The sequence below is a fragment of the Cebidichthys violaceus genome, unplaced genomic scaffold (genome assembly GCF_023349555.1).
Source record: "Cebidichthys violaceus isolate CVI_PGR_0920_01 unplaced genomic scaffold, fCebVio1.0.p SCAF_83, whole genome shotgun sequence".
Taxonomy (NCBI): domain Eukaryota; kingdom Metazoa; phylum Chordata; class Actinopteri; order Perciformes; family Stichaeidae; genus Cebidichthys; species Cebidichthys violaceus.
The window spans coordinates 596705-620984 of record NW_027176968.1 but is presented as its reverse complement, the minus strand read 5'-3'; the positions used below and the strand labels follow the sequence as shown (position 1 = coordinate 620984).

The 24280-nt window shown below is 41.3% G+C and overlaps 1 protein-coding gene across 3 annotated transcripts in view; it reads right to left on the bottom strand.

Annotated features, from left to right (window-relative positions):
* The window catches only part of fndc3ba (fibronectin type III domain containing 3Ba), an 88193-nt gene that overhangs the window by 5022 nt on the left and 58891 nt on the right, over window positions 1-24280 (bottom strand). For all 3 annotated transcript variants that reach the window (XM_068702331.1, XM_068702332.1, XM_068702333.1), the window contains 16 exons: window positions 24164-24223; window positions 23871-24009; window positions 23248-23301; window positions 22833-22957; window positions 21650-21824; window positions 21047-21133; window positions 19388-19523; window positions 17618-17689; window positions 16318-16436; window positions 15947-16052; window positions 15065-15237; window positions 14487-14600; window positions 13897-14046; window positions 11211-11491; window positions 7789-8013; window positions 3-169 (listed from right to left, as the gene is read on the bottom strand). In XM_068702331.1, the coding sequence (XP_068558432.1) occupies window positions 3-169; window positions 7789-8013; window positions 11211-11491; window positions 13897-14046; window positions 14487-14600; window positions 15065-15237; window positions 15947-16052; window positions 16318-16436; window positions 17618-17689; window positions 19388-19523; window positions 21047-21133; window positions 21650-21824; window positions 22833-22957; window positions 23248-23301; window positions 23871-24009; window positions 24164-24223 (2183 nt within the window). The remainder of the gene's footprint in view (window positions 1-2; window positions 170-7788; window positions 8014-11210; window positions 11492-13896; window positions 14047-14486; window positions 14601-15064; window positions 15238-15946; window positions 16053-16317; window positions 16437-17617; window positions 17690-19387; window positions 19524-21046; window positions 21134-21649; window positions 21825-22832; window positions 22958-23247; window positions 23302-23870; window positions 24010-24163; window positions 24224-24280) is intronic.

Genomic DNA, 24280 nt, shown 5'->3' with positions numbered 1-24280 from the left:
ACCTTTGAGGGCAGGTGGTACAGACTTGGTGGTGCAGAAGGTGTGTGTGTCAGAGAAAGGACCCTCCCCTGCATCGCTGATGGCCTGTATTCTGAAGATGTAGCTGCTCGACTCAGTCAATCGCTGGACTTTGTAGGTGTGGCTGGGGCCGCGGTAGATTGTCACAAACCTGGACACACAGAATAATAGAGAGCAAGAAAAATACAATGAATCACAAATCTAGAGGACGAATCTGTAAATGGGAATAAGAGGTGAAGAGTGAAAGATAAGGGAGAAGGTGAGGAGTGAGGTGAAGGTGAGAGGAAGGAGTGATGGCGCAATGAATAGATTAGAGGAAGAGAGAGATGTGAGGATAGAGAAATTCAGTTAACGTGGATAACAAGAGCAGTGAGGGATGAGGCATCGATAATTGGATTGCACTCATCACCAAACTGGTTTTGGAGACTGATTCAGACCACGTTCAGGATCAGATTGATGCTTTTTCCATTTTTCAATGACTCATCACAGCTGGGCTTATTAACAGTTCTGGGTGCATTACATTGCAGGCTGAACCATTATGTATATACAGTACATCTATTTATCACAGTTTTTCTTTTACTTCTTTTGTTGTTGCTTAGTTGAGACATTGAAAAGAAACAAGAATGCTGGTGGGAAGAGAGGAGAATGCATCCCAACAAAGATAGCAGTGATTTATAAAACACACAGGACGAATACTGACAGGCCAAAGTCACAAATCTAATGAAATCTAGCACAAAAAAAGGCTTTCTGGCTGGCTAGATGGACAGATTGATGGACTGAAAGAGAGATGATAAGTGAGTGAATGAGGGAGTCTGAGAGAAATGGGGATTTGAACTGAAAAAGTGGTTATTTATCTCCGCTATCAGCTTTCCAGCACGGTAAGGTAAAAGTCTGTGCGACGAAGGTTTATGGCAGAGAGGGAGTAGAGAGAGGGAGAGAGACAAAGGTGACAGGGCAAGTGAGAAGAGGAGGCAGTGATGGAGGGAGAAAGTCAGAGGAGTTAACGTTAGGTTGCTAATATACTGTGTGACCCTTCTAGAGTAAAAGGGAGAGGAGAAATAAAGGAAGATGAAAAGCGTGGTGACTGGTAATTAAAACGTGGAGATGATGATGGAGGATCTACTGGAAGAGGAAAGAGAAGTGAGAGTGAGAGGGAAAGAAGATATGAGAGAGGACACGGTTTAGTAGTGGGCTATAACTCCAGATGAGCTCTTTATGTAGCTGCACTCGCGAGAAGTGATGCGCCTCTCTGGCTAAGTATGATGTTGTTGTTAATCCTTTGCCTCACTGTCTTAACACCGGCAGATAGAATTAATACTACGTGTATCCGAGTCTCTCCTGTTCCCTCTCTGTAGACTGAAACTACCACATGGCTATAAATGACAAATTGTTACATAAAAACAGTAAATATTTAAACATTTCCATCATCACAAGTTTCCACAGTTAACGAGAGGAACTGCATCCTCCGTCCTGAGCCAAAGAGCTGACAGATCAACCACAGCCAGGAGCAGAGGACAGAGAGCAGACAAAGATTATTGCCATCCCTTTTTATCTATTTAATCTGCCTGCCAAATTTGCGTATTGTGTTGGATGTGTGATGCTTGTTTTGTTTCAGATGCAGACATCTTCAAAACGCTACTTTGATTGTACCAGTCCTTCATTTTTAAACACAACGCTATTTCACATTTATTTTGGCACAACATTATCAAACACCTTTGGTTTGAAAAGCAGGTGGAACCTTGAAAGCTTTCCTGTATATACACGCACATTTTCATTTTGCAAATATAACTATTTTTATATTTGACTTCCTGTGTATAGCTTTTAGCTATACACAGGAAGTCAACCAATAACTTCATCAACTTAACATTAATTCGTAACAGATTTAGTTTCATCATAATATGCTTTTTCTGTGTAGGTGTCCTTCCTGGTGAAATCATAATCATATTTGCACAGGAATAAAAAATAAAAAAAATTCACTCTGTTTCAATGCAGTAAACATTGTTAAGCATTGCCTTATGTGGATGAATCATGCATGGCTACTTATTGATAAGGTTAGCATTAGAGACAGAGAATGAGAAACAGCTTGTTTTTCCAACTGCTTGCTGGCTGGCTAGCTGCGAGGAAAAACAGATGGTTGTAAATAAAGAAAGAATTGACTGGATGCAAGGATGAAGGGACGGACAAATGACGAAGATGGACGAACAAGTAAACAAATGGGTGAGACGTTGCAATATAGATGTAGGGATGGCTCATTCTTATGAATAACAGCAACTGAACCGGAGCTTTGCCCCATAGTCCCTGTGCTTCCACCTGCATTCAAATACGACGTCAGAAGGTTTAAGCCTTTTTCGCGTTGCACTGCCTGAGTTGCCATGGCGCCCTTACATTTCCAAAACCTCGGCCAGAAGGTATTTTGAAATCAAACAAACTTTAAAGCTTAAAGCTTTTAAAAAGGGCAACAACAGAGTGGGGAAAATGAGAAAAAAATTAAATAAAAGCCATGAGCAACAAGTCTGCATACAGGGAGATAAGAGTGGACGAATGAGGGAGGAAGAGGGACGGAGAGGGAGAATGGGATTTAATATAGGGAACCTGAGAAAACAGCTTTGATTATCATCTTATACACCCACAAAGACGTGGCAGGGTGGATGGGAGAAAAACAAAGAGGGTGAAAGATGAGGTGGGAGGGATGAAATACAGGAAACGGGGACGTACATTTCTCCAGAGATGCTCCAGAGGTAAAGTCACATTTCTAACAATAAATTGAGATGAATAAATATGAATGCGATCGTCCAGAGACAACGAGATACAGCAAGAGACAGAGTCGGGGACAGCCATTGTCAAAAACATAAATATACAGTAATGCTATTTGGTTAAAAAAAACAACACTGATGGAATTTAATGGCCAAATGTGAAATTATATTTGCCGAAATTGCAGCTGGCTATTCAATATGTTTGCTTACAAAGCAATTTAAAGATTTGATGCTTTGCTTTTCTTCAAAATGCCCTTGCAATCTCCCTTGATACATTATGATTAGCGATGAAGCATCTGGTTGCCATGGCAATTTCATCAAAAAACTTCCCGCTAATTCATCCTAATAGAGTGCAAGGAGAAAGCAAAGGGGAGGAAGGGGGAGCCCTGTACACCAGCTCAATCCATTCATCTGCTGTTAACCCTCTGCACTCACAGCACTAACGCAGCCGCTAACACACTTAAATGCCCCGCCACAACCACCAGTAGCTGCAAGTGATGAATCCTAAGCAGAGGCAATTAAGTTGAATATGTCCGGAATCACACATGGTCATTATGGATAATTCAGTCAATTATAGCTTATTGACAGTTTCCTCAGCCCAAAATCACAAACATTATGTCACTCTCTCCTCTTAATCGCCCTGTGTGGAGATGCTGCTATTGATTTTATCTTTATCATTTATAATAACCAAATGACCTGCAGTTCTATCGAAATAAATCTTGAAGTGTGAAAATTTAACCAAGGTCCATTGCTTTCCTTGAATATATACAGGTGCTGGTCATATAATTAGAATATCATCAAAAAGTTGATTTATTTCACTAATTCCATTCAAAAAGTGAAACTTGTCTATTATATTCATTCATTACACACAGACTGATATATTTCAAATATTTATTTCTTTTAATTTTGATGATTATAACTGACAACTAAGGAAAATCCCAAATTCAGTATCTCAGAAAATTAGAATTCAATACTGAAGACATCTGGTGCCACACTCTAATCAGCTAATTAACTCAAAACACCTGCAAAGGCCTTTAAATGGTCTCTCAGTCTAGTTCTGTAGGCTACACAATCATGGGGAGGACTGCTGACTTGACAGTTTCCAAAAGACGACCATTGACACCTTGCACAAGGAGGGCAAGACACAAAAGGTCATTGCAAAAGAGGCTGGCTGTTCACAGAGATCGGTGTCCAAGCACATTAAAAGAGAGGCGAAGGGAAGGAAAAGATGTGGTAGAAAAAAGTGTACAAGCAATCGGGATAACCGCACCCTGGAGAGGATTGTGAAACAAAACCGATTCAGAAATGTGGGGGAGATTCAGAAAGAGTGGACTGCAGCTGGAGTCAGTGCTTCAAGAACCACTACGCACAGACGTATGCAAGACATGGGTTTCAGCTGTCGCATTCCTTGTGTCAAGCCACTCTTGAACAACAGACAGCGTCAGAAGCGTCTCGCCTGGGCTAAAGACAAAAAGGACTGGACTGCTGCTGAGTGGTCCAAAGTTATGTTCTCTGATGAAAGTAAATTTTGCATTTCCTTTGGAAATCAGGGTCCCAGAGTCTGGAGGAAGAGAGGAGAGACACACAATCCACGTTGCTTGAGGTCCAGTGTAAAGTTTCCACAGTCAGTGATGGTTTGGGGTGCCATGTCATCTGCTGGTGTTGGTCCACTGTGTTTTCTGAGGTCCAAGGTCAACGCAGCCGTATACCAGGAAGTTTTAGAGCACTTCATGCTTCCTGCTGCTGAACAACTTTATGGAGATGCAGATTTCATTTTCCAACAGGACTTGGCACCTGCACACAGTGCCAAAGCAACCAGTACCTGGTTTAAGGACCATGGTATCCCTGTTCTTAATTGGCCAGCAAACTCGCCTGACCTTAACCCCATAGAAAATCTATGGGGTATTGTGAAGAGGATGATGCGAAATGCCAGACCCAACAATGCAGAAGAGCTGAAGGCCACTATCAGAGCAACCTGGGCTCTCATAACACCTGAGCAGTGCCACAGACTGATCGACTCCATGCCACGCCGCATTGCTGCAGTAATTCAGGCAAAAGGAGCCCCAACTAAGTATTGAGTGCTGTACATGCTCATACCTTTCATGTTCATACTTTTCAGTTTGCCAAGATTTCTAAAAATTCTTTCTTTGTACTGGTCTTAAGTAATATTCTAATTTTCTGAGATACTGAATTTGGGATTTTCCTTAGTTGTCAGTTATAATCATCAAAATTAAAAGAAATAAACATTTGAAATATATCAGTCTGTGTGTAATGAATGAACATAATAGACAAGTTTCACTTTTTGAATGGAATTAGTGAAATAAATCAACTTTTTGATGATATTCTAATTATATGACCAGCACCTGTAATATTGATGCTTTTACAATGAGGTCGACCTTTGAGGTTCCGAGATTCAGGGACAAAAATAGAGGCGACCGATCCATTGCGGCGTCTGCCCTTAATCTCTGGCAGAGCTTTCCTACTCTTCATTTAAGAGCTGCTCAGACCCTGGAAACCTTTACGTTGCTGCTGAAGACCCTCCTCTTCTCGTTGGCATTTGAGTTGAGCGTGTTACGTTGACTTCATCTTCTATTGTGCTGCAATTCTTTTATTATTATTATGTTTATTGTTTTCTTTTCTTTTGTTATTTACTTTTTTATTCATTTATTTGCTATTTTGATGCTATTCAGCACCTTGGTCAACTGTGGTTGTTTTAAATCTTCTATAAAATTATTATAATCAATAAAAAAAATCTTTTAAAAGATGTATTAAAAAATAACTCATATGCTACATACCCTCAACATTGGATGCTTCTATGAAACCTTCAACCTGATCTTAATGTATAATAGAGTATGAAATTTGGCAATACTGATAGTACTGAAAATAATATGAATAAATAAATGAATTAATTTAAAAAATCTAATATTTCCTTAATATAATTCCTGAACTATTTCCAATCCCATACAAATGTATGAACTGGGATTGAAAAGTGTAAACTTTTTACGTAAATAAATTGCCTTTATGTAATTTAACTTGTATTAAATAATTTATATATTCAGATGAAAATCAAATGAAGAAGATCAAACACATCCTAGATAGAAAAATATATTGTGCTATAGAGGAGCTGGCCAGAGAGATTCATTTTTTGAGGAGTGTACAGAAATGTGGAAAAATATCTTTCCGGCTGATAAGACCACAAGACCTAATTTGCTCCTACATGAGTCAACCACTCGAAAAAGTCTAAATCAGAGAGCAGGGTTGGATACATGTGGACTCAAAAAAAGAAATGAAGTAAAACTTGCCAGATCAATAATGAACTAAATGCTATTCTGGGACGAAACAAAAAGTTTACGTGGAACACAAACAAACCTGCTGTAAGTGTTTTTTGTCATTAAATTCATACTGTTTTCAGTGTCAAATATTTTACCTAGAACACAGAAAACGATTTAATGTACAGAAGGAAATTTGACATAAATGCATTATTGTTTGTGGATACCAGAATATCATTGCCTGTTTTAACCTGTGTGTGTGAAGCATTGGACTTATCAAATAAAAGATGCTATAAAAAAATCATAAAATCCGAAGAAGGGACGAAAAAATCCAAAAAGCAAATGTTTTTCTTAAATTTACAGCATATGTAGGGAAGTTTCCCTCAAAATACCATCCAATCAAAATACGGTGCATGCAGACATATGCACATACAAGTGCGTGCAAGCACTGTTACTGAAACAGAAACACACACTGACTAGCATACTGCCATACGAACCACTGTGCCAATTAGAAAAGGGTGAATAAAGCTCTCTAAACTGTGAAAGCTGTTATCATTTGGCTGGCAGGGAGTGTGTTTGTGCCAATGTACATGGCATGCCTCTCTGTGTGTGTGTGTGTGTGTGTGTGTGTGTGTGTGTGTCGGAAAGGCTACCATTCCAGGGGTGCCAAGGTAGCTGGGTGCCAACTTGATGCCAGCCAAGCCTTAATTCAAACACTGATAGCTGGCCAACCAGAATGGTAGAGGACTCGACGAAGGGAGATAATCTGACAGGTGGGCATACGGGCTGGTATATAAAAGTGGCTCTTAACTGCTTTTCAGTTTGATCTGTTACCTTCTTCGTTGTCCATGACTTTCTTATTCCATCCCAATGCTCTTTGTTATTTCTGCTTGAATGTATAAAAGATTTTGCCCTGCTTCCAATTATGTGTTTCACTCCCTGTCAGCGATTATGTTTTGCCCCTTCCCCTTCTCCCCACTCTGTGTCCCCGTTTCTCTCTCTGACACACCTGTCTGATGATGAGTCGGTTAAATAATGGGTTGATTGTTGGAGGCTGCATCCCAGCTGGCTCCAGATGCCCTCAACGTGACTATTCGTGGGTACATCTGGTTACTGCATTAAACCAACACACACACACACACACACACACACACACACACACACACACACACACACACACACACACACACACACGTACCTCTAACTAGGCATTCAGACACACAAGCTCCCTCATCTTCTCCCAAGCTGTTCCTGTTCGGTCCATCATGTGTTTGTGTGAGTGTTTGTGTGTAGTATTGACCTTCTGGGTCCTTATTGGCTGTATTGACAAGCGGTGGGTTGAACAGTCTGAGTAATGTGGTGCGCAGGGCGGCTGTGAGGTTTAAAGAGCACTTCCTCACAATCACAGTTTCAATTCATTCACTCATCTTGAGTCTCACAGTTCTAAACGTAAACATTTCAAGTGTGTTCATTATTTTCAAAGTAATGCAGAGGGTATACAGGAGCTGCTGTGAATGACTTAGAAGCATAACGCTGATTTGTATGTACAGTGTTTAGGATTATTTCTTCAACGCAGAAATGTAAGCTTCAATTGTTTATCACGATGTGTATGTGTAAATTCGTATGTTTGACGTTTTTCCTTTTCTTTACGTGGCCTAGAATATAGAAAGATGGACCCCATCTCGGTCTACACCACGAGATAAACAACGATATAAGAGCGGTATAGATTAGTGTGTGTGCAACCCCACCTGTGGTTCTTGTCCTCCATCTGTAGTGTGTAGACAATGTCGTCGGCGAGCAGGGCGCGGGTGTGCGTGTTGCTGACGTTTTCCCCCCACTTCAGCTTCAGGCTCTGAGGGCCGGGCGCCGAGCATTCGAGAGGGGGCGGGGCTGGAGGGAGGGGGCGTGTCCTTGCCAGCAGGGGTGGACTCAAGGGACTGGAGCCAATGGCATTCACCGCCTGGATATGTACACTGCAAGACAGATTACGAATTGTTTGTTACAGAACATCACTCTGAAAATCCCTGAGATAAAGTTGACATTTCACACGTATCGATCGGATACGGCTTGATATTTTTGGAACTTTAGAAATGGTGTTACCGCACCACGTATGTTGTGTGCAGGTGTTAAGTTCACAAGCCAAAAGAACATGTACATACATGCTGGGTATATATAGGCTACTCCGTAACCGTGTGTGTGTTCCTACTGTGTTTATGTAATGGTGGTGGTGCAGTCATTTTCAGTGAAGAGGCTGATCTTACTGATTGCTAGCTTTGACCTCGGATGCGTCTGCGCTTTCTTCGCCCACTACCATTCCCCCATTACTATTCAATGTACTCTCCAGGATGAGACTTAAATATGTCTGGACTTGTTGGCCCACTTTTCCCTTCATCCAGAGTATAGTTGTGTTCATGAAAAAAGCAATCGCTGCTGCAGAGGGTTTTACAAGATTTACTGTTTGAAAATAATTTTCCAAACAACAGAAAGCTGTTTTTTTATTTTTGTCCAACTTGATTTATATGGCCAAAAAGCCAATCTAGAGAAAGTCTATGTATGTTTTTTGTGACTGTATACCCATATCATAAGAGATACTAACATGCACGTGTACACACACGCACACGCACAAACAAGGACATACAGATCTACTAATTAAAATGAACCTCCAGAAATAGATTTTTGTTTTTTCAATCCCCCTGCTACCTTTCTTCTAGGAATCCCCCTCCCTTCCGCACCCTTTTTCTGCCAATGTTTGACCAGCTGATTAGCATCCATATCAGAGGCCCTCGGCTAGAGAGCATCCGTCTGACATTTAATTGCTGATTCTCTGTAACTGTAACCTTTTATTGTAATTCATGCAGCTGAGTGAGAGCCGATGAGAAAGGGCAGCTTTACATCCATCCGCTGGGTAATTAAGCATCTAGTTAAAAGACGAGGTGAGGGATAGAGAAGGAAGAGAATGACAGATGAAGGATCTTAGCTTTTGATGATGAGGGATTACATTTAGCCATTTGGGGATTTACATATCAAAGTTCAGAATAGATGCATTTTTTGTTTCATCGTGAAATGAGGGAAACCGAGGGACAAGATGAACAAAAGGTGGTACATCAGCGATCACAATACAACCATTAGGTAGACATGTCTCATGCTGAACCAAACACTCAAACCCCTAACTAGTCACTCATCGTACGCTCAAGTTATTGACAGCTAGCGAAATGTAAATACAAGGTCTTTTGCAAGTGCCTTCCTGCGAATACATTGTACACTGTCTCCTTTAAATATTTGTTAGAAATTTACATTTTGTGCTTAACATCTCTGTTTAAAAGCGCACTTTTTTAACACTTCAACTTTAGGGAATCTGTATTCCGTGATGTGTTACTGCGTGGCAATTATCGTCTTAAAGTGTGTCTACTTTCAACTTTAGTAATGGACTGTGAAGGTATTGAGCGAAGATGCAATACGTTGGGAAACAAAAAAAAAAAAAAGCCATTACTGAAAAAAAAATCTGCTGCCAGTTTTTTTAAACTAAAGACATTCTGCACACTTAGACCTAAAGGTTATGAAGTGTTCAGTGAAAACATGAAATGTAATTGTAAGAAATTGAAAAACTAAATCGTTTTTTAGGTAGTTGAGGTGAACTATTATGACTTTTTATTTACAACACAGAAGACTATATCAAAATGACTATTTTATGACTATACATGCAAAATTAAATACGAATAATATTATTTGAGTACCCTGCACTGCTGTAAACAACAACAACCAAAATTACCGTCATTGCCACACACAAGAACTCCCACAGGCAGACTCTCATGCGCATGCACACACACACACACACACACACACACACACACACACACACACACACACACACATACCGGTGTACATGAGAGCACGCATGCACAGTGGTCTGCCTCTGTGCAAGCCGTTATGCAACAGAGTAGAGTGACATCAGGACAAAAACAACCCCAGAATGAAAACAATGGTGTGTGATTTTTGTGCCTCTTCACACGTCACCCTACCTTAGAATCCACCCCCCCACCCCCCAATTAAAAGAACCCACTACACAATCACATGCACACACATAATAGTAAACACTTTAATTTGCAAGAGTAAAAGTAATGTTTACTGTTGCCTGAGTGAAACAGGGCCTGACATCACTGCTCAAACATCATACAAGCTATAGCTACTATACACAACAACTGCCTCCTATACACCTGTTCCTTAATATTCATGTGTTACACTGTAGGGAACAGGAGAGAAAGTAAACAATCTTGCACTTAAGCCTACATAAATAAAGGATTATCTTGTGTCATAGACAGACAGTGAGTAGTTAGTGGTATTGAAGAGCAAAGGTCTCACCAGCATCTAACCCCCGACCAAAGAGATATTTGTAGGTACATTTACATGTCGTTTAATGGTGGATTTTCATTTGGTTAATAAGCTACGGTGCAGGACAAGACGTGTTCACGTTTTTACTGTAAGATAAGAGGGAGACTAATGTGGGTTGTTGGTCGAAGTCTGGCTCTTGTGTTGCGTGGCTTCTGTCTGGCTCAGCGTGACCACCTTTATGCAAGATTTGATTGGCGGTATTGATATACGGTCTCCATTTACATCAACAAACTCTAGAACAGCATTGCGTTAAATCAATGCTAAACTAGGGGGCACCATCATGAATCCAAAAAAATATAAAATTCTTCTCTTTGGTTACTGATGTTTTTGCAAAGGAGAGGACAGAACAGTGATTTACAAGCAGATAAATACACTGTAGCAGACAAAAAAAGGCATTTCAGTGGGACTTAAAGAATGTGAAAGGGTCACAGTGATGAACCACTAGTGAAAGATTACTCTGTCTCTTTAGCTCTACGGAGCATTTCATCATTTTTCATCAACGGCCAGCAACTACTGTTTTCGTTCTCGCAGCATAGATTTTAAATGCTGCAGGCAGCTGTTTTAAACAAAAAGAAAGATCTAGAAACCGCCTGCAGTTGATCTGTTAATGCAGGTTTATTATTTAGTATTGGACATCTGCACAAAATGTATTTCTGTGGTAGTATGTTGTTTTCTTGTAGCTCCTGTAAGTCAAAATGTCAACCCATGATTTGCTGATTGTCATCAATACAAATCAAACATCCAATGGAAAATGTGCCTCACATCAGCATGTCTACAGTACCTGTATTCGTTGTCTGGCTGCAGGCCTGCAACAAGGTGACTTGTCCCCGATTCCACAGTGATGGTTTGGTCATCCAGGGTGATGACGTAGGAGGTGATTTCCGCCCCGTTGCTGTTTGGCTCGTCCCACTTCAGGAGGAAACAGGTAGATGGGGAGTGACCTGACTCCGAGGAGGTCGGGAGGTCCAGGAGGGTGAGGGAGGAGACTGGGTCGGGATTCGTTGCTGGGGTCTGGAAACTCACCTGCTCGCTGTAAGGACCAGCACCTGCCTGATTCACCGCCTGAGGTGGATGCAAACACACAGAGAGTCAGGTGAGGATGATGAAGGAGATAAGGCAGGCAAAAGAAGAATTTTAGGACAGAAAAGACGCGAAGAGAGGGACAAAAAGAAGAGGACGAGTGGAGAGACAAAAACAAAGATAAATAGATGAAGGTTAAAAGAGTGATACAGACAAAGAGCAAGACCAATTAAAACAGAGGGTAAAAACTGACATGAAGAACGGAACAAGAAAAGGAAACCAGCGGAGGGAGCTGAATTCAAATTAGTTGTGAAAGCACATTAGTATATTTCTTGTGCCATGTTGTACATTTAAATTGACCTCAAGTAGCCTCTATTAAATGTCCTTCAATCGCTTTGTGAGTTGTAATAGTCTACTACTTCAATGCCTCAAACTCAGCGAGGAGTAAACCGGGACAAAATATTCCAGCTTTGTTACATCAGTTGGATTTCCAAAGCTTGAACTTAAAATAAATAAATAATAACTTTAACAATACATGTTAAAATTGGCCACTGCATTTATTTTAATTTGCAAAGAAAATGTGCACTGTGGCTGATAATTGTAACAACAACAACAAAAAAAGTCTGCAAGGAGTAATGGATTTATTGTAATGGTAAAAAAAAGAAGAAAATACAGCACTTCCAAGAACATGAAGACCACTTATTTTTCAGCAGGAAAATTTACTAAAGCCACTTTCTCAGCAACATTAATGTGAGTGCACATCAAGGAGTAGAGGACATGATTTGCAGTCTATGGCGTGCACTTAAAGAAAAGTTGTGATTTACTACTTTATCTTGGCAGTAAACTACTGACACACTTTGAGGGCCTGACAAGAAATGTCACATATCGGTAGATTTTCTGATTCATCTTCACGAGTAAAATATTTTTTTGTGAGACTTGAAAGACAAAGAAATGTGAGGAACTTTTTATCTACTGTATCCTTGTGCGAGTGTCTGGCCATTTCAAGTGTTATCTCATAAAACAAGTGTATGTCAGGCTATGCCGATTTGACACAACGCTACAGTAGGCGAAACTGCACTGGTTCATACAGGTGCAGGACATAAGGAGTCACAGAGAGTTCAACCAAGTCGATGCTTTTGTGTGGTTTGTTCTTGCAGTCCTCTTAAGAGGCACATCTGTCTTTTTATTACACATATGAACACACATGTGCACAGAAATACACAAAGACCAATCACATATGCACACAAACGCATTGATTAGGACATTGGGTTGACCTTGTGCTCTCCTCTGAACTATGAATGAACCCATAAAGAAATGAGTCATAAACCATGCTGTCAATGAATTAATAGCTTTAGAGGGTGCATCAGAGGGGGAGCCAGAGAGAGAGAGTGTGTGTGTGTGTGTGTGTTAGACAAATACACAGATAAAAAGAGCACTTATTTATCCACCAGATTAAGAGTCAGAACATAAATACAACCAATTATCATCAACCTTGCAGCTGTATTTATGTGTATGTTTTTAGAAGTGTCTGTGTTCTAGTCCTGCATAGTGAATGGTGCTTTTTTATTTCCTGTAAGCAAACATCTCTTATGTGCCTGTGCACGAATGCAGTCAATCTGTGTGTGGGGGTGGGAATAAAGGCCCAAAAATCTGAACGCGTCTGATGTGCCCGTTTAAGTACACCTATTTGTTTTAAATGGCCGAAAATGAACCAAAAGCGCTATGACACACGTCACACTGCTTTTGATGCCTTTGACGCGTCAGATGAGAACCCAGCAAATGGACAAAGCTGTTTTTTCTGTAGCCGCTGTAGCTGTTTGAAGACAGCTAAAAGGAATAAAAAGCTACAGATTTTTCCCCAGAGGATGATCATTTATAAAAGAAATAAATGGTTGATTAATGATAATACTACTACTGTCACTTTCACTGGTTAAAGTGACAAACGGCGCCGGTCCTAGGTCAAATCAGCTGTCATTACTTAAAGTAAACTCCATTTGCAGCTTGATGGCCGGTTTGTGTGCTCTCTGCAGGAAGGTGACTGTACTCAGACAAAGATGGTTTATGAGGCAGGGGACGCTTCACCCTGCAACAACACCACACGACAGCGAGTGGACTTTGTAGTTCAAAGAACTCCAATAGCGTGGTACATCTTCCATTTAGCGGATCGCATGGCGCCAATTTTACATTACCTAGTTTTTCATTCATATCACACCAACAATTTAAAAGATGACAAAAATGTTGTCTAAATAGCGACCTTCTCCTGAAACACTGCTGATTCTGTGGCGTTGGCATTTCAAATCTGATGCCTGCAGCACGCCATAGGAGAGTCAATTGACATGTGTCAAATGAGAGGCGCGTCAAATATTGCTTTCAGTGTGTTTGGGACTTAAGCATACTTGTAATTATTACCCACGAGTAGGTTTTGATTGTACGTTTGTGCGTGTTACCTGTAGCCTGCAGCAGAAATCTGTGGCAGGCGTCAGGTCAGACAGTTCACACTGTGTGGCAGCTCCACAGTAAATGAGCTCCATGGGTTCGTCTTCCCTCGCCCACTCCAAACGATACTCAGAGATGTCTGTGCCCGAACCCTCAGGACTCTGCAACACACAGACACACGTTAAGCTCAGTGATTCAAATGGGAGCTTGGAAATAAAAAAAATACTTCCATAAATAAAGAACCACATTAAAGCAGGCCGAGGGATAATAAGGGATATATTACTAGAGATAGGCTTTATTCAATTAAACACCGGAGGCTTTCTTTTTAAAGTGGATGCATCATCCAGGACGAGTTGAATTGCTACAAACAACAATCCTGGGTATACTTGTCCACAAAAGCCCAGACAGACACATTTAAAGCAGTAGCTTTTTAGGTCAGTAGTAACAGAATAAAGGAGGTTGGGCCTCTTCAGACTGCTTTAGGAAATGTGGCTTCTCTGTCTCCTTCCGTCTGTCTGTATGTCTGTCTGTCTTATGATTTATTTGCTCATTAAACTGGTTCTTTCATTTGATGAATACAGTGTGTGTGTGTTTGTCTCACCTCCCAGTTGAGCGTTACGCAGGTGTTACTGGTGAGAGTGACGAGTGGCGTCCCGCACTGGCCAGGAGGGCCCGCTGCAGTCGTCACCTCTGTCGGCTCAGAGTATGCTCCGAACTAAAAGAGAAGAAGAGACACCGCATTCAGGATGAGACATGTGTTGAGCCTGACACAGGCGGGAGGGGCAGCACAATTCACACTGGGTTGCCTGTTTATGTGTGTACATGTGAGTGCTGTTTTTTTTTTGGTGCCCTCTGCATGTTCCACCGATTTTTCAGTGTGTATGTGTGCTGAGTTTGTCCCTGCATTCGATCAGCAGGTCTGAGTTCTAGTTCACTCTTGAGTGTGGGGATGATCAAACCAAGCTGTGGAACACGGCTGCTGTTAATCTGTCTGGGACACTCTGACCTAAAAGATACTGGCCCTGCGTATCTGCGTCTATGCGTTGTCTGGTAGTGTGGCTATGATAAAAACAATTTATATTAAATCAAGTGAGAACTTTTTTTTTTCTCGGAAATTTCTGACTTGATAGTCTCAGAAAATATTTTTCCTCTAAATTTGTGTGAATGAGAATTTCTTACCCCAGCCTCGTTGGCAGCCCGCAGTTGGAAGCTGTATGTGGCACCAGGCAGCAGACTACCAACAGTGCACTGCAGCGCCGACCCATGGTAAACCTCTGCTGGCTTGGTGTCCACCTCACTCATCTCCAGACTGAACACACACTCCTCGCATACTCCTTCAGAGACAGGGGGTTCTACAGACAGACAGACAGACAGACAGACAGACAGACAGACAGACAGAGAGACAGACAGACAGACAGACAGAGAGACAGACAGACAGAGAGCAATTACAATCAAACTGTGATCAGATATCATTTATCAAAAATGATGTGTGATGGAAGGACACAACAGATTAGATGTATTTTATACATAAACTTTCCTCAATATTATGTGGACATGTGTCAGGGGCATTTTTCAATCCCCTCCACAGGATTCTGTCCTCCACCAGCTGTTTCACTTTGGTTGCAGTATGGTGAAAGTAATAAACGATGGAGACAGTGGGGAAAACCCTCCGATACATTATGTGTGACCTTCAACTCGAGGCAGTAATTGCAACAGCGCTGCCTGAATGTGAGCTGATTAGCGCTGTGGCCAGCACTATTACACTGGTTAAAACAAAAACTTCAGGCTGGGAAACTTTTGCCTGCCAACAGATAACAGTACTAATCTGCAATAATGGGCCGACATTAGTAGAGTTAAATCCGATATGAGGCTAGGTTAGGCATTTACTGGGCTAAATTAGGGCTCAATTAGGCTGAAACATGGTTGACTGAGGTTAAATTAGAGTTGGTCAGGGAAACATTTTAAGCTGCCAGAGGGTGATTTAGATGCCTAACATAAAACAATTCAAATACATTCTGGTAAACAAAACTAAACACAGTGTATTTATATATCAGCACTCACCCCATTCTAACTGCACTTCCTTGTGTTTGGCTTTACCCACAATCCTCGGCGGCTGGCAGGGCCCTGGTGGGACGCTTAATGTACGGACCGGAACACTAACAGTGCACTTCAGGAGCAGTGATAAAGACAGGAAATCAAAACAAAAGAGAAGGAAATGCAGTTAAAGATCAGTTTGAATAATGACTGGCAGAAATGTTAACATGTTTACATTTATGTGCAGGATGTAGATTTTCCCACAATTTTCTCAATGAGCCACACTGATGCCACACTCACTAACGCAAATTCACAGTTTACCAGGTTACTAATCTGAAGTTGTTTTTGCCTGTGTGAATGTGTGAGTGTGTGTGTGTGTGTGTGTGTTTGTGTCTTACTGGGCTGTGTCCTCCGGTGGTGAAGCTACACACACGTAGGCGGTAGACGGTCCCAGGTGTCAGGCGCTCACACACACATTCTGTTGCTGGACCACTGTATGCTACCTCCCACTGGCTCGCTGCACACAAAAACAAAACTGAATTACACAACCGATCACATACATACATACTCAGAATCCCCTGCTGTTTACACGTATGCTGCAGACAATCAAATTATTAACTGCACATCACTTTGTGTTGCTGTTATTGTTCTGTTGATGGATTCTGTAGACTGTGAAATGTATTATTCCTGCTGTAAAGGGGCACTCGTGTTACGCAAATATAGGTCCTGTTTATACCACAGCACAGAAAGCAATTTTGCAGCAGAAGGGGAACGCACTGATGATGCCATGCATACGCTGGAGTTATTTACATACTGTGACGACAGTAAACTTAAAAGCACAACACATGAAAAGGACAGTGTTTAGTGACTGCTTAGAGTTCACCCAAACACTGTTTAACAGCAGTAAAGCTACACACACGAAACACACTTAATACTGTCGTAAATCACAGCAAACACAATGAGACGAGTCAGGGGGATCCTGAGAGTTCACCGTCGGTGCATCTTAGTGAGAGGTGAGGAGGTAAAAAAGGACACAGGGAAAATGAGGATATAGATAAAATAAACAGATTAGAGACCAGGGGGAAATGTCTCACTGTGCCCTGAAAACCAATTTTCACGGTCAGAAATTGAATAGAACATGAAAGCTAAATGTATTGAATGTGATGAATTTTTTGATGAATTAAAAGACTTTGGATGTTTGCCTACTCTTCTGAACTTTTACTTTTCTTTTTGCTTATTCAATCATACGAAGATCGTCGGCTCGATCCTCGGCTCCTTCAGTCCCCTTGTCAAGAAGAACATGAGCCTAAGACGTTCTACTTTTCTGTTCTTTGATACTCAACATTGCTCTTCAATAAACAACTGTATTTGATGTGATTGAATGAATACAGAGTTAAGAAATGATGCCTCTTTCCTCTCACTGCTAAAGAAACAAGAGAACATTTGGTTCAAGTGCAGATCCGTGTAAATTCTGAAAAATGTTGTGTGCTAAATTGGGTGAATTATGGACGCTATACTTCTCAGGAGATTAAGTGAGAGAAATGGATGAATAGAGAGAATGAGCACAGGGCAGAGAGGACGGACGGTACATTTTGAGCTTTGTTTTATAAGATGATGGAGTGAAAAGGGACTCAAATTAGCTGAATGTGTGGCATGGATGGATAAAAAGAAGCACAGACAGATTGATGTAAATTGTACCTTCAGAGCCTCCCTCTGAGATCTCTAGCAGGTACGTAAGAGCCTCTGAGCCCCCGTTGTCCTGGGGAGGATCTGTCAAGGAATAGATCATTTTACTTTGGGTTAACTTCATGCATTAAACATCAAGAATATGTGTAAAACATCTCACATTTCCAACATGGCTTTTATGGATTCAGTAAAAGGTTTAAAATAACCAGAAGTCATTATACAATAACTCAAACTGTCAGGGGCTTTGGCAGATTGTTTGTCTTTCCGCCAAACAAAAATCTGAATTCTCTGAGCACACTGATCAAACTGCTGCCAAATGTTTCAGTAGCAAGGGAACTGGTAAGAAAATTATTCTACTATCTATTAATTGTATATTCTATTCTGTATATAGACCATTTAAAAATGCTTTACAGACATTATGATGGTAATGGTAAAATAATTGGGGGTACTATTGGGGATGTTTATTCTGAGATCATAGATAAATCAGCACTGATGGAAACAACCTACTTGGCTGCGCCTCATCTCATTCTTATTGTATCAACACTGCCGCCATGATAACAGTTAGGCACACCCTTGGGGGTAACTATTTGAAAAAATGATGCAAAAGTAATAATGCAGGACACAATGAAGAAATGCAGTGCAGCTATATCACTGTGAATTGGGCAAGCATTGGTGTAGAAATCACAATACATATGAAAAAATAAAGACAGTAGTTCAGCACTGAAATGGGATACGTTTATAGCTTTTAGAGTCAAATCAATAATCTGAAGGGTGATGGAGAGACATACAGCACGCTCTGTGCCATGTTTACAACTTTTGAGAAAGGGCAGACTGCCCTGAATGCATCACGCAGGACAGACGGATGATAGCAGACATGATGGCTTTTACATAATACATGAACACCCCAGAGGCAGCAGTTTATCAATGTTATCCCACCTGAATATACTCTGCTAGGTTTTTTTTCCAAGTTTTTGAGAGTCTACTAATTAAACAATGACCCCTTGAACACTTTCATTATTTTATAGGACTACACTGAAGGGCGAATTCACAAATAATGGATTGTGACCGCTGATAGCTCCAACAATTGCGCATCATTTACCTGCCCCAGTGTCTACTTCACAAAAGATGGTTCCCTAATGATATAACAGCACATACACACCCATTAAGTTTTGCAGTAGGGTGCAATTTGCTCTTTTTTGTGACAAATCTGATTCTGCAATTATCCATGTGGAAAAGTATAAATGCCATCTTTGCACCGAGAACATCGTAGGAAGAACAATGGAAGAGACAATGAACTACAGGTCCTGACTGACGAGGTGCAGAGCCATTCCTCAAAACTTCAGGCAAGCAATTTCAATATAAAAGAGAGAAACCGTATTTGTGTGTTAATATCGCAGTCTGTCAGTGCTGTTGTTGTTTTCGAATGCAAACGATGCTAATAATTCCACTCTAACTCGGTGCTGATCTTTGTGAACTGGACTGTTTCTTCAATGAGGCTCATTTGCATAAAAAAATGTAGCGACAAATGTTTGCATATTTAAATTAACATTAATTTAAATATTTGCAAATTCACAGAAACGCAATGTTTAGTATCTCAGCAATCTACCAAGAGTCTATAACACATTATTAGGAATGATGGTTAAAACGTAAAAAGTTCAAGAAGAAGAGTTAAAATGTCATGTTCACCTGTGACTCTTTGTGTATACTTTTACTTGCATGTGTGTATTACAGCATGTGCAACGTATAGCACACTTGCATGTATGTGTGGGTGTGTATCTTTACCCCATGTGACGGTAAATCCGTAGGGTGTCGCCGCAGTGACACAGGGCGTGGATGGAGGGCCTGGTTTGTCTGGATTGGTGGTGCAGACCAACACTTCACTGGGACTGCTCTTTCCCTCCATGTTTGATGCGATGAGCTGCAGGAGAGGAAGGAGGGGGCGCAGAAGGACGGTACCCAGAGGAAGGATGATATGGTAAGGGAGAGAAATGGAGGAGAGTGTAGGATAGAAGAGGAAACAAAATAAGAAAAGATGGAGTGTGATTAATAGGGGCCATTAATCTTTGCTACTTCACCTGTGCTTCACCTGGTTTCTCAGCATTCATTTCTCTTTAAATTACTCCCTCCATAACCCCATTCTATGGAAAATCAATTCGCTCTGTTCCCAGATGTTCACTCCGGATGAACATCACAATGAACACTGGGCTGTCTCTTTGTGTGTCTGCATGTATGTTTGTACCTGCCGCCTCATCTGACAGTGTGAGTGATGAGTGTGTGTGTGTGTGTGTGTGTGTGTGTGTGTCTGCTTGTGTGAAAGTCCATGTGAGGTGTTGTTTGAGATGATTGCACCATAATACACAGTTGATAACAAGACACATACAGGAGTGCCCGCATTAATAAGAACGCAAAACCCGCTTACGGAGATCTAGTGTCGGTACATTTTGTTCCACAATGTCCTCACATTATGAACAGCTATCACAGCTTTTAGTCGAGTCGGACGGTGTGCTCTACTTGCTAAATGGCTGGTGAATTACCTTCTTTCATTATTGGTTATATTGTTTTCAATCCTCTGGCGGTAAAATGCTGTATTCCTTCCTAGATTAATGGATGTTGTCTTACCACCGAAGGTCACATGGATAGGTTTGTATCCTTTGAAACATTTAACGGAAAGAAAACATCACTGACTGCAAATGGATCAAGAAAAAAAAATAGGCAGCTGTACTCTAAAGCAGGCAGGGCACCAGGATTTTAATTTTGGATAGGCTGAACTAATTTTGTCTGGGCCTTTTAATTAACAGAAGTTAATACTGTATGTCTTCCTTTGATGGTTTCCAACTGGTACTCTTGCTGAAACAGATATGACTGATATGGTGCTGTGGAAGGCAACAAGCACGTCAGGTTGATTATGACACACTACATTTTTACAAAATATTCTTAATGCAGAGAAAACTTATTATTGTTATTATTACAAACTGTCGCTCTGCACCCCTTAGCTCTTGTAAAAATCTCTGTAAATCACGGCGTCTCATGGCTTCTTGTTTAGATCTAACTCTCGACGAGAAGTCTCAAAAAATGTCGAATTATTCCGTTAAAGCATTTTTTGTTCACACAAAAGTAAGGAGACAAATTGAAATAGGAAGACAAAAAAAAACAGAGCAACAGCATTATCATTTTCTGTGCAATGATCCTTCTGATAATCCACATGCACACACAGATGCAATGCACAGGAGAGCGCCTTGGGAGTCTAATGGTTACTGCATCCCCCAAATAACCGCAACGTCTCAGGTTCGATACCAGCTGTGGGACCTTTGTTGCATGTCACACCCCTCTCCCCTGTTTCCAGTCTGCCTCCTCACAGTCATCTTTCCAATAAAAGTGAAAAAGCCCAAATAATAATACTAATAATAGAAAAAAAAATTAACACATCATGTTGTCACTTACCCTGAATTTATACTGTGTACTCCTCTTCAAGCCTTGTACAGTACAGGTCAAGTTTTCTCCAGTGTACTTTGGATGAAAGTCTATTCCCTGTGTGTAATACAGATACAGATACACAGTCAGTAGTCTGTGTGTGTGTGTGTGTGTGTGTGTGTGTGTGTGTATTGTCAGCGTGTGTTAGTTTAAGTGTGTTTTGAGCATATGGATACAATAAATGCTGACTTTTGCATTATACATACGTGCTTGTGAGGGGGTAAAGGAGTGTGTGGGAGCATTTGGTGAAAGTCCCTTCTTCTTTACATGCTCAATCATAAGCATACAGTATGGTGTGTGTTTCTGTGTCTATGTTTTTACATTATAGGAATTACTGCTCTGTCCATCTGTTGTTAATTTCCCCAAAATATTTTGCAATGTATTATGCAAGCAATTTTTCATATTTTCTCATAATCATTTTTTATTTTTTTTTATAAGTACATCGCTTCCTGGTGGAATTTGTAAATTCTCGTCAGTCTATACTTTAAATCAAATGTATTTGAATGGAAAACAACCTGTGCCAGCAACCTACACCTAATAAATGTTTTCATTTAATATGTGCGCGGTACTCACGCTGTTGTCCTCCTGGATCTCGAGTGTGTATTTGAGCTGCTCCTCGCTCGGACTGCCCTCAGGACGCCCCCACTCCAAGGTCACCCAGGAAACCCCCGCCCTGACCAGCCGCGGTGCCAGCGGCAGAGCAGGCAGGGTGCCCATGGTGTAAAACACCACCTCTGTGCTGAAGCCACTGCACAAAACACATGGACATTATATTCACGTTTTTTTTTTTTTTTATTCAAAATGCTGAATCAAATGATAAACTTTGTGGATTATTACTTCTGAGGGAAAAGGGAAGGGAGGTGGAATGAAGAGCATTTTTGAAGAGTGAAAGGAGGAGAAAAGGACACTGACATCAGGACTCATTTGAAGGGTAGTGCAGCGAATATGTGCAGGGTTGCAGGTGAGGATGGGGGCGTAGGGAGCTCCCAGTGGAGATAGTAAGAGGGGGAAGGTTAACGAGGAGCTGTGACGGGGCATAAAAAGGATATATACATGTCAGGAGCCAGATGGAAAAGACAGAAAGAGGGGGAGGCTATTTTGAGGGGAGCAGGAGGGAAAGCATTTCAATGTATGACCAGCAACAGTGGGTTAGAGAGGTCAAAATATATGTTCCAGGTAAGAAAACTATCTAGTAATCAAAAGCCAGCATGTGCCCAGTTTGTTAGTGCGAGTATCTGTCCATGGCTTCAAAGGGGAATCAAGCTGAAGGATACATTAAGGCCGCTTTGATTTTGATATCTCCTCCCTTGCTCTTGCTCGCCCCCATCACCTCCTCCCTGTCGCCCTAACGACTGCCGGCGGGATGCTCGCCGCCATAATGACAAAGAGGAGACGAGAGGCGAGAGAAAATGGAGGGAAAATGAGAAGAGGAAGAGGACTCATGCCACATGCAGAATAATAGCAATGGGTAGACGGGTGCATGTTTGTGTGTCTCTGTCCAGCACTTTATCATGAAAATGTATGTTGTGGCCGACAATGATGCAATTTGTTCCCATACTGTAGGTATAGTGTCCATGTTTACTCCTCATGTGGAAAGCTGTCACATATTAATAAATCCATCCTACCGTATATGAACAAGGAACAAAAAAAGAGTTATCTGCCTCTTGTGCTATTCATGAGACATGTGCATGAATACACTTTTCACTTGAGTGTATGTGTGTATAGCACATGTGTATTCAGTAATAGGCAACAGTACCTTGTGCCAATGTCGTTGTGTGCAGCCACTCTGAACGTGTAGCCACAGGCGGGGAACAGTCTTGTCAGCTTACAGTGTTTCTGGCTCCCAAAGTAACATTCCCTGAAAACACTGTTCTTCTTTCCCTGCAGAGGAGACAAGAGAACAAGGAGGTAAGATTAATTGCAAAAGGAGATTTGAGAAATTAATTAAGTAGATGAAGAAAAAAGAAAATCATAAAAAAGTAAGAAAGTAAGAAAGGGATGAGGAGAAGGAGAGTAGGGGCCGACATGGATTTGAAAGGCATAATTCACACGTTTATTACGTCTTCCCTGAGGAGGTGAACATCCATTTTGTGATGTCTATGATATGTTTTTTTTTTAATAAGGGGCAGGCATGACAGATGATGGACATGAAACGCAAGAGACAGACTCACCTCATCCCATTCGAGCAGATAGTTTGTGATTTTGGAACCGTTGTCGCCTGGCGGCTGTGGACAACAGGGAGATGGACGGAGCAAGGGACAAAAAAAAAAGAGAAGGAGAGATTAGCCGAGGATAAAAGAATCTGACACCGAGACAGACAAAATACCTGCCGTGTTTTTGTTATTGGCCTCATATCCTGTCTGGGGGACTAATGTCACTCTTTATCAGTTACAGTGTGAGTGGATGAAAAATGACTTGTGCAGAAAGGGTCAGAGAGGACAGAGAGATACACCCTGACGGTGTTGTGCAACAATGCAAGAATGTCTCTCTATCAGGTGCTGATAAAGTCAAGCTAGGAGATAAACCAGGTGAAGAGGAACATACCATTTACTTTCATCAAAGTATTAAGGTTGTTTTTTGCCAAGTGTGTCACTGCGCAAATACAATTCAGTAGACACAGACACAAAAGAAAAAACATAAAGAGCCCCGAGTCTTGATTCGTGGCATTGATTTCGAATAGCTTCATCACAAATACCATCAAAACCAACTGACATGTCAATGTGATGTTTATTGGGGCGAAATGTGTTACTGTGTGTCTTTGAGATAAGACAGGTGTGTCTGTTTGTGACAGTACCTTCCACTGTAGGGTGAGCGTGCTCTTGGTGCGGTGGGAGAGTTTCGGAGTTAACGGGACGTCGGGAGCGCTGCAGTGTGTGGTGAACGAGCCGGCCTCTGAACACGAGCCTCGAACCGAGTTGTACATTGCCGACACCCTTAAACGAGCACACAAGACACCTTCAATTAAAGAAAATCCACAAAGCTATGACACAGAACATAGGAGTGTGACAAAAACATTGATATGGAAATGGTATAAAACACCACATCCAAAAAGAACGAGTCAAAAACATCCAGTGGCAATGTCCTTACCGTACGTGGTAGTCTGTCGCTGGCCTTAAGTCTTTCAGATGGTACTCCAATTCTTCACCACTGAAACACACGCAAACAAAGCTCAAAAGTCACACCAGTGTACTTGTATTTGTAGCT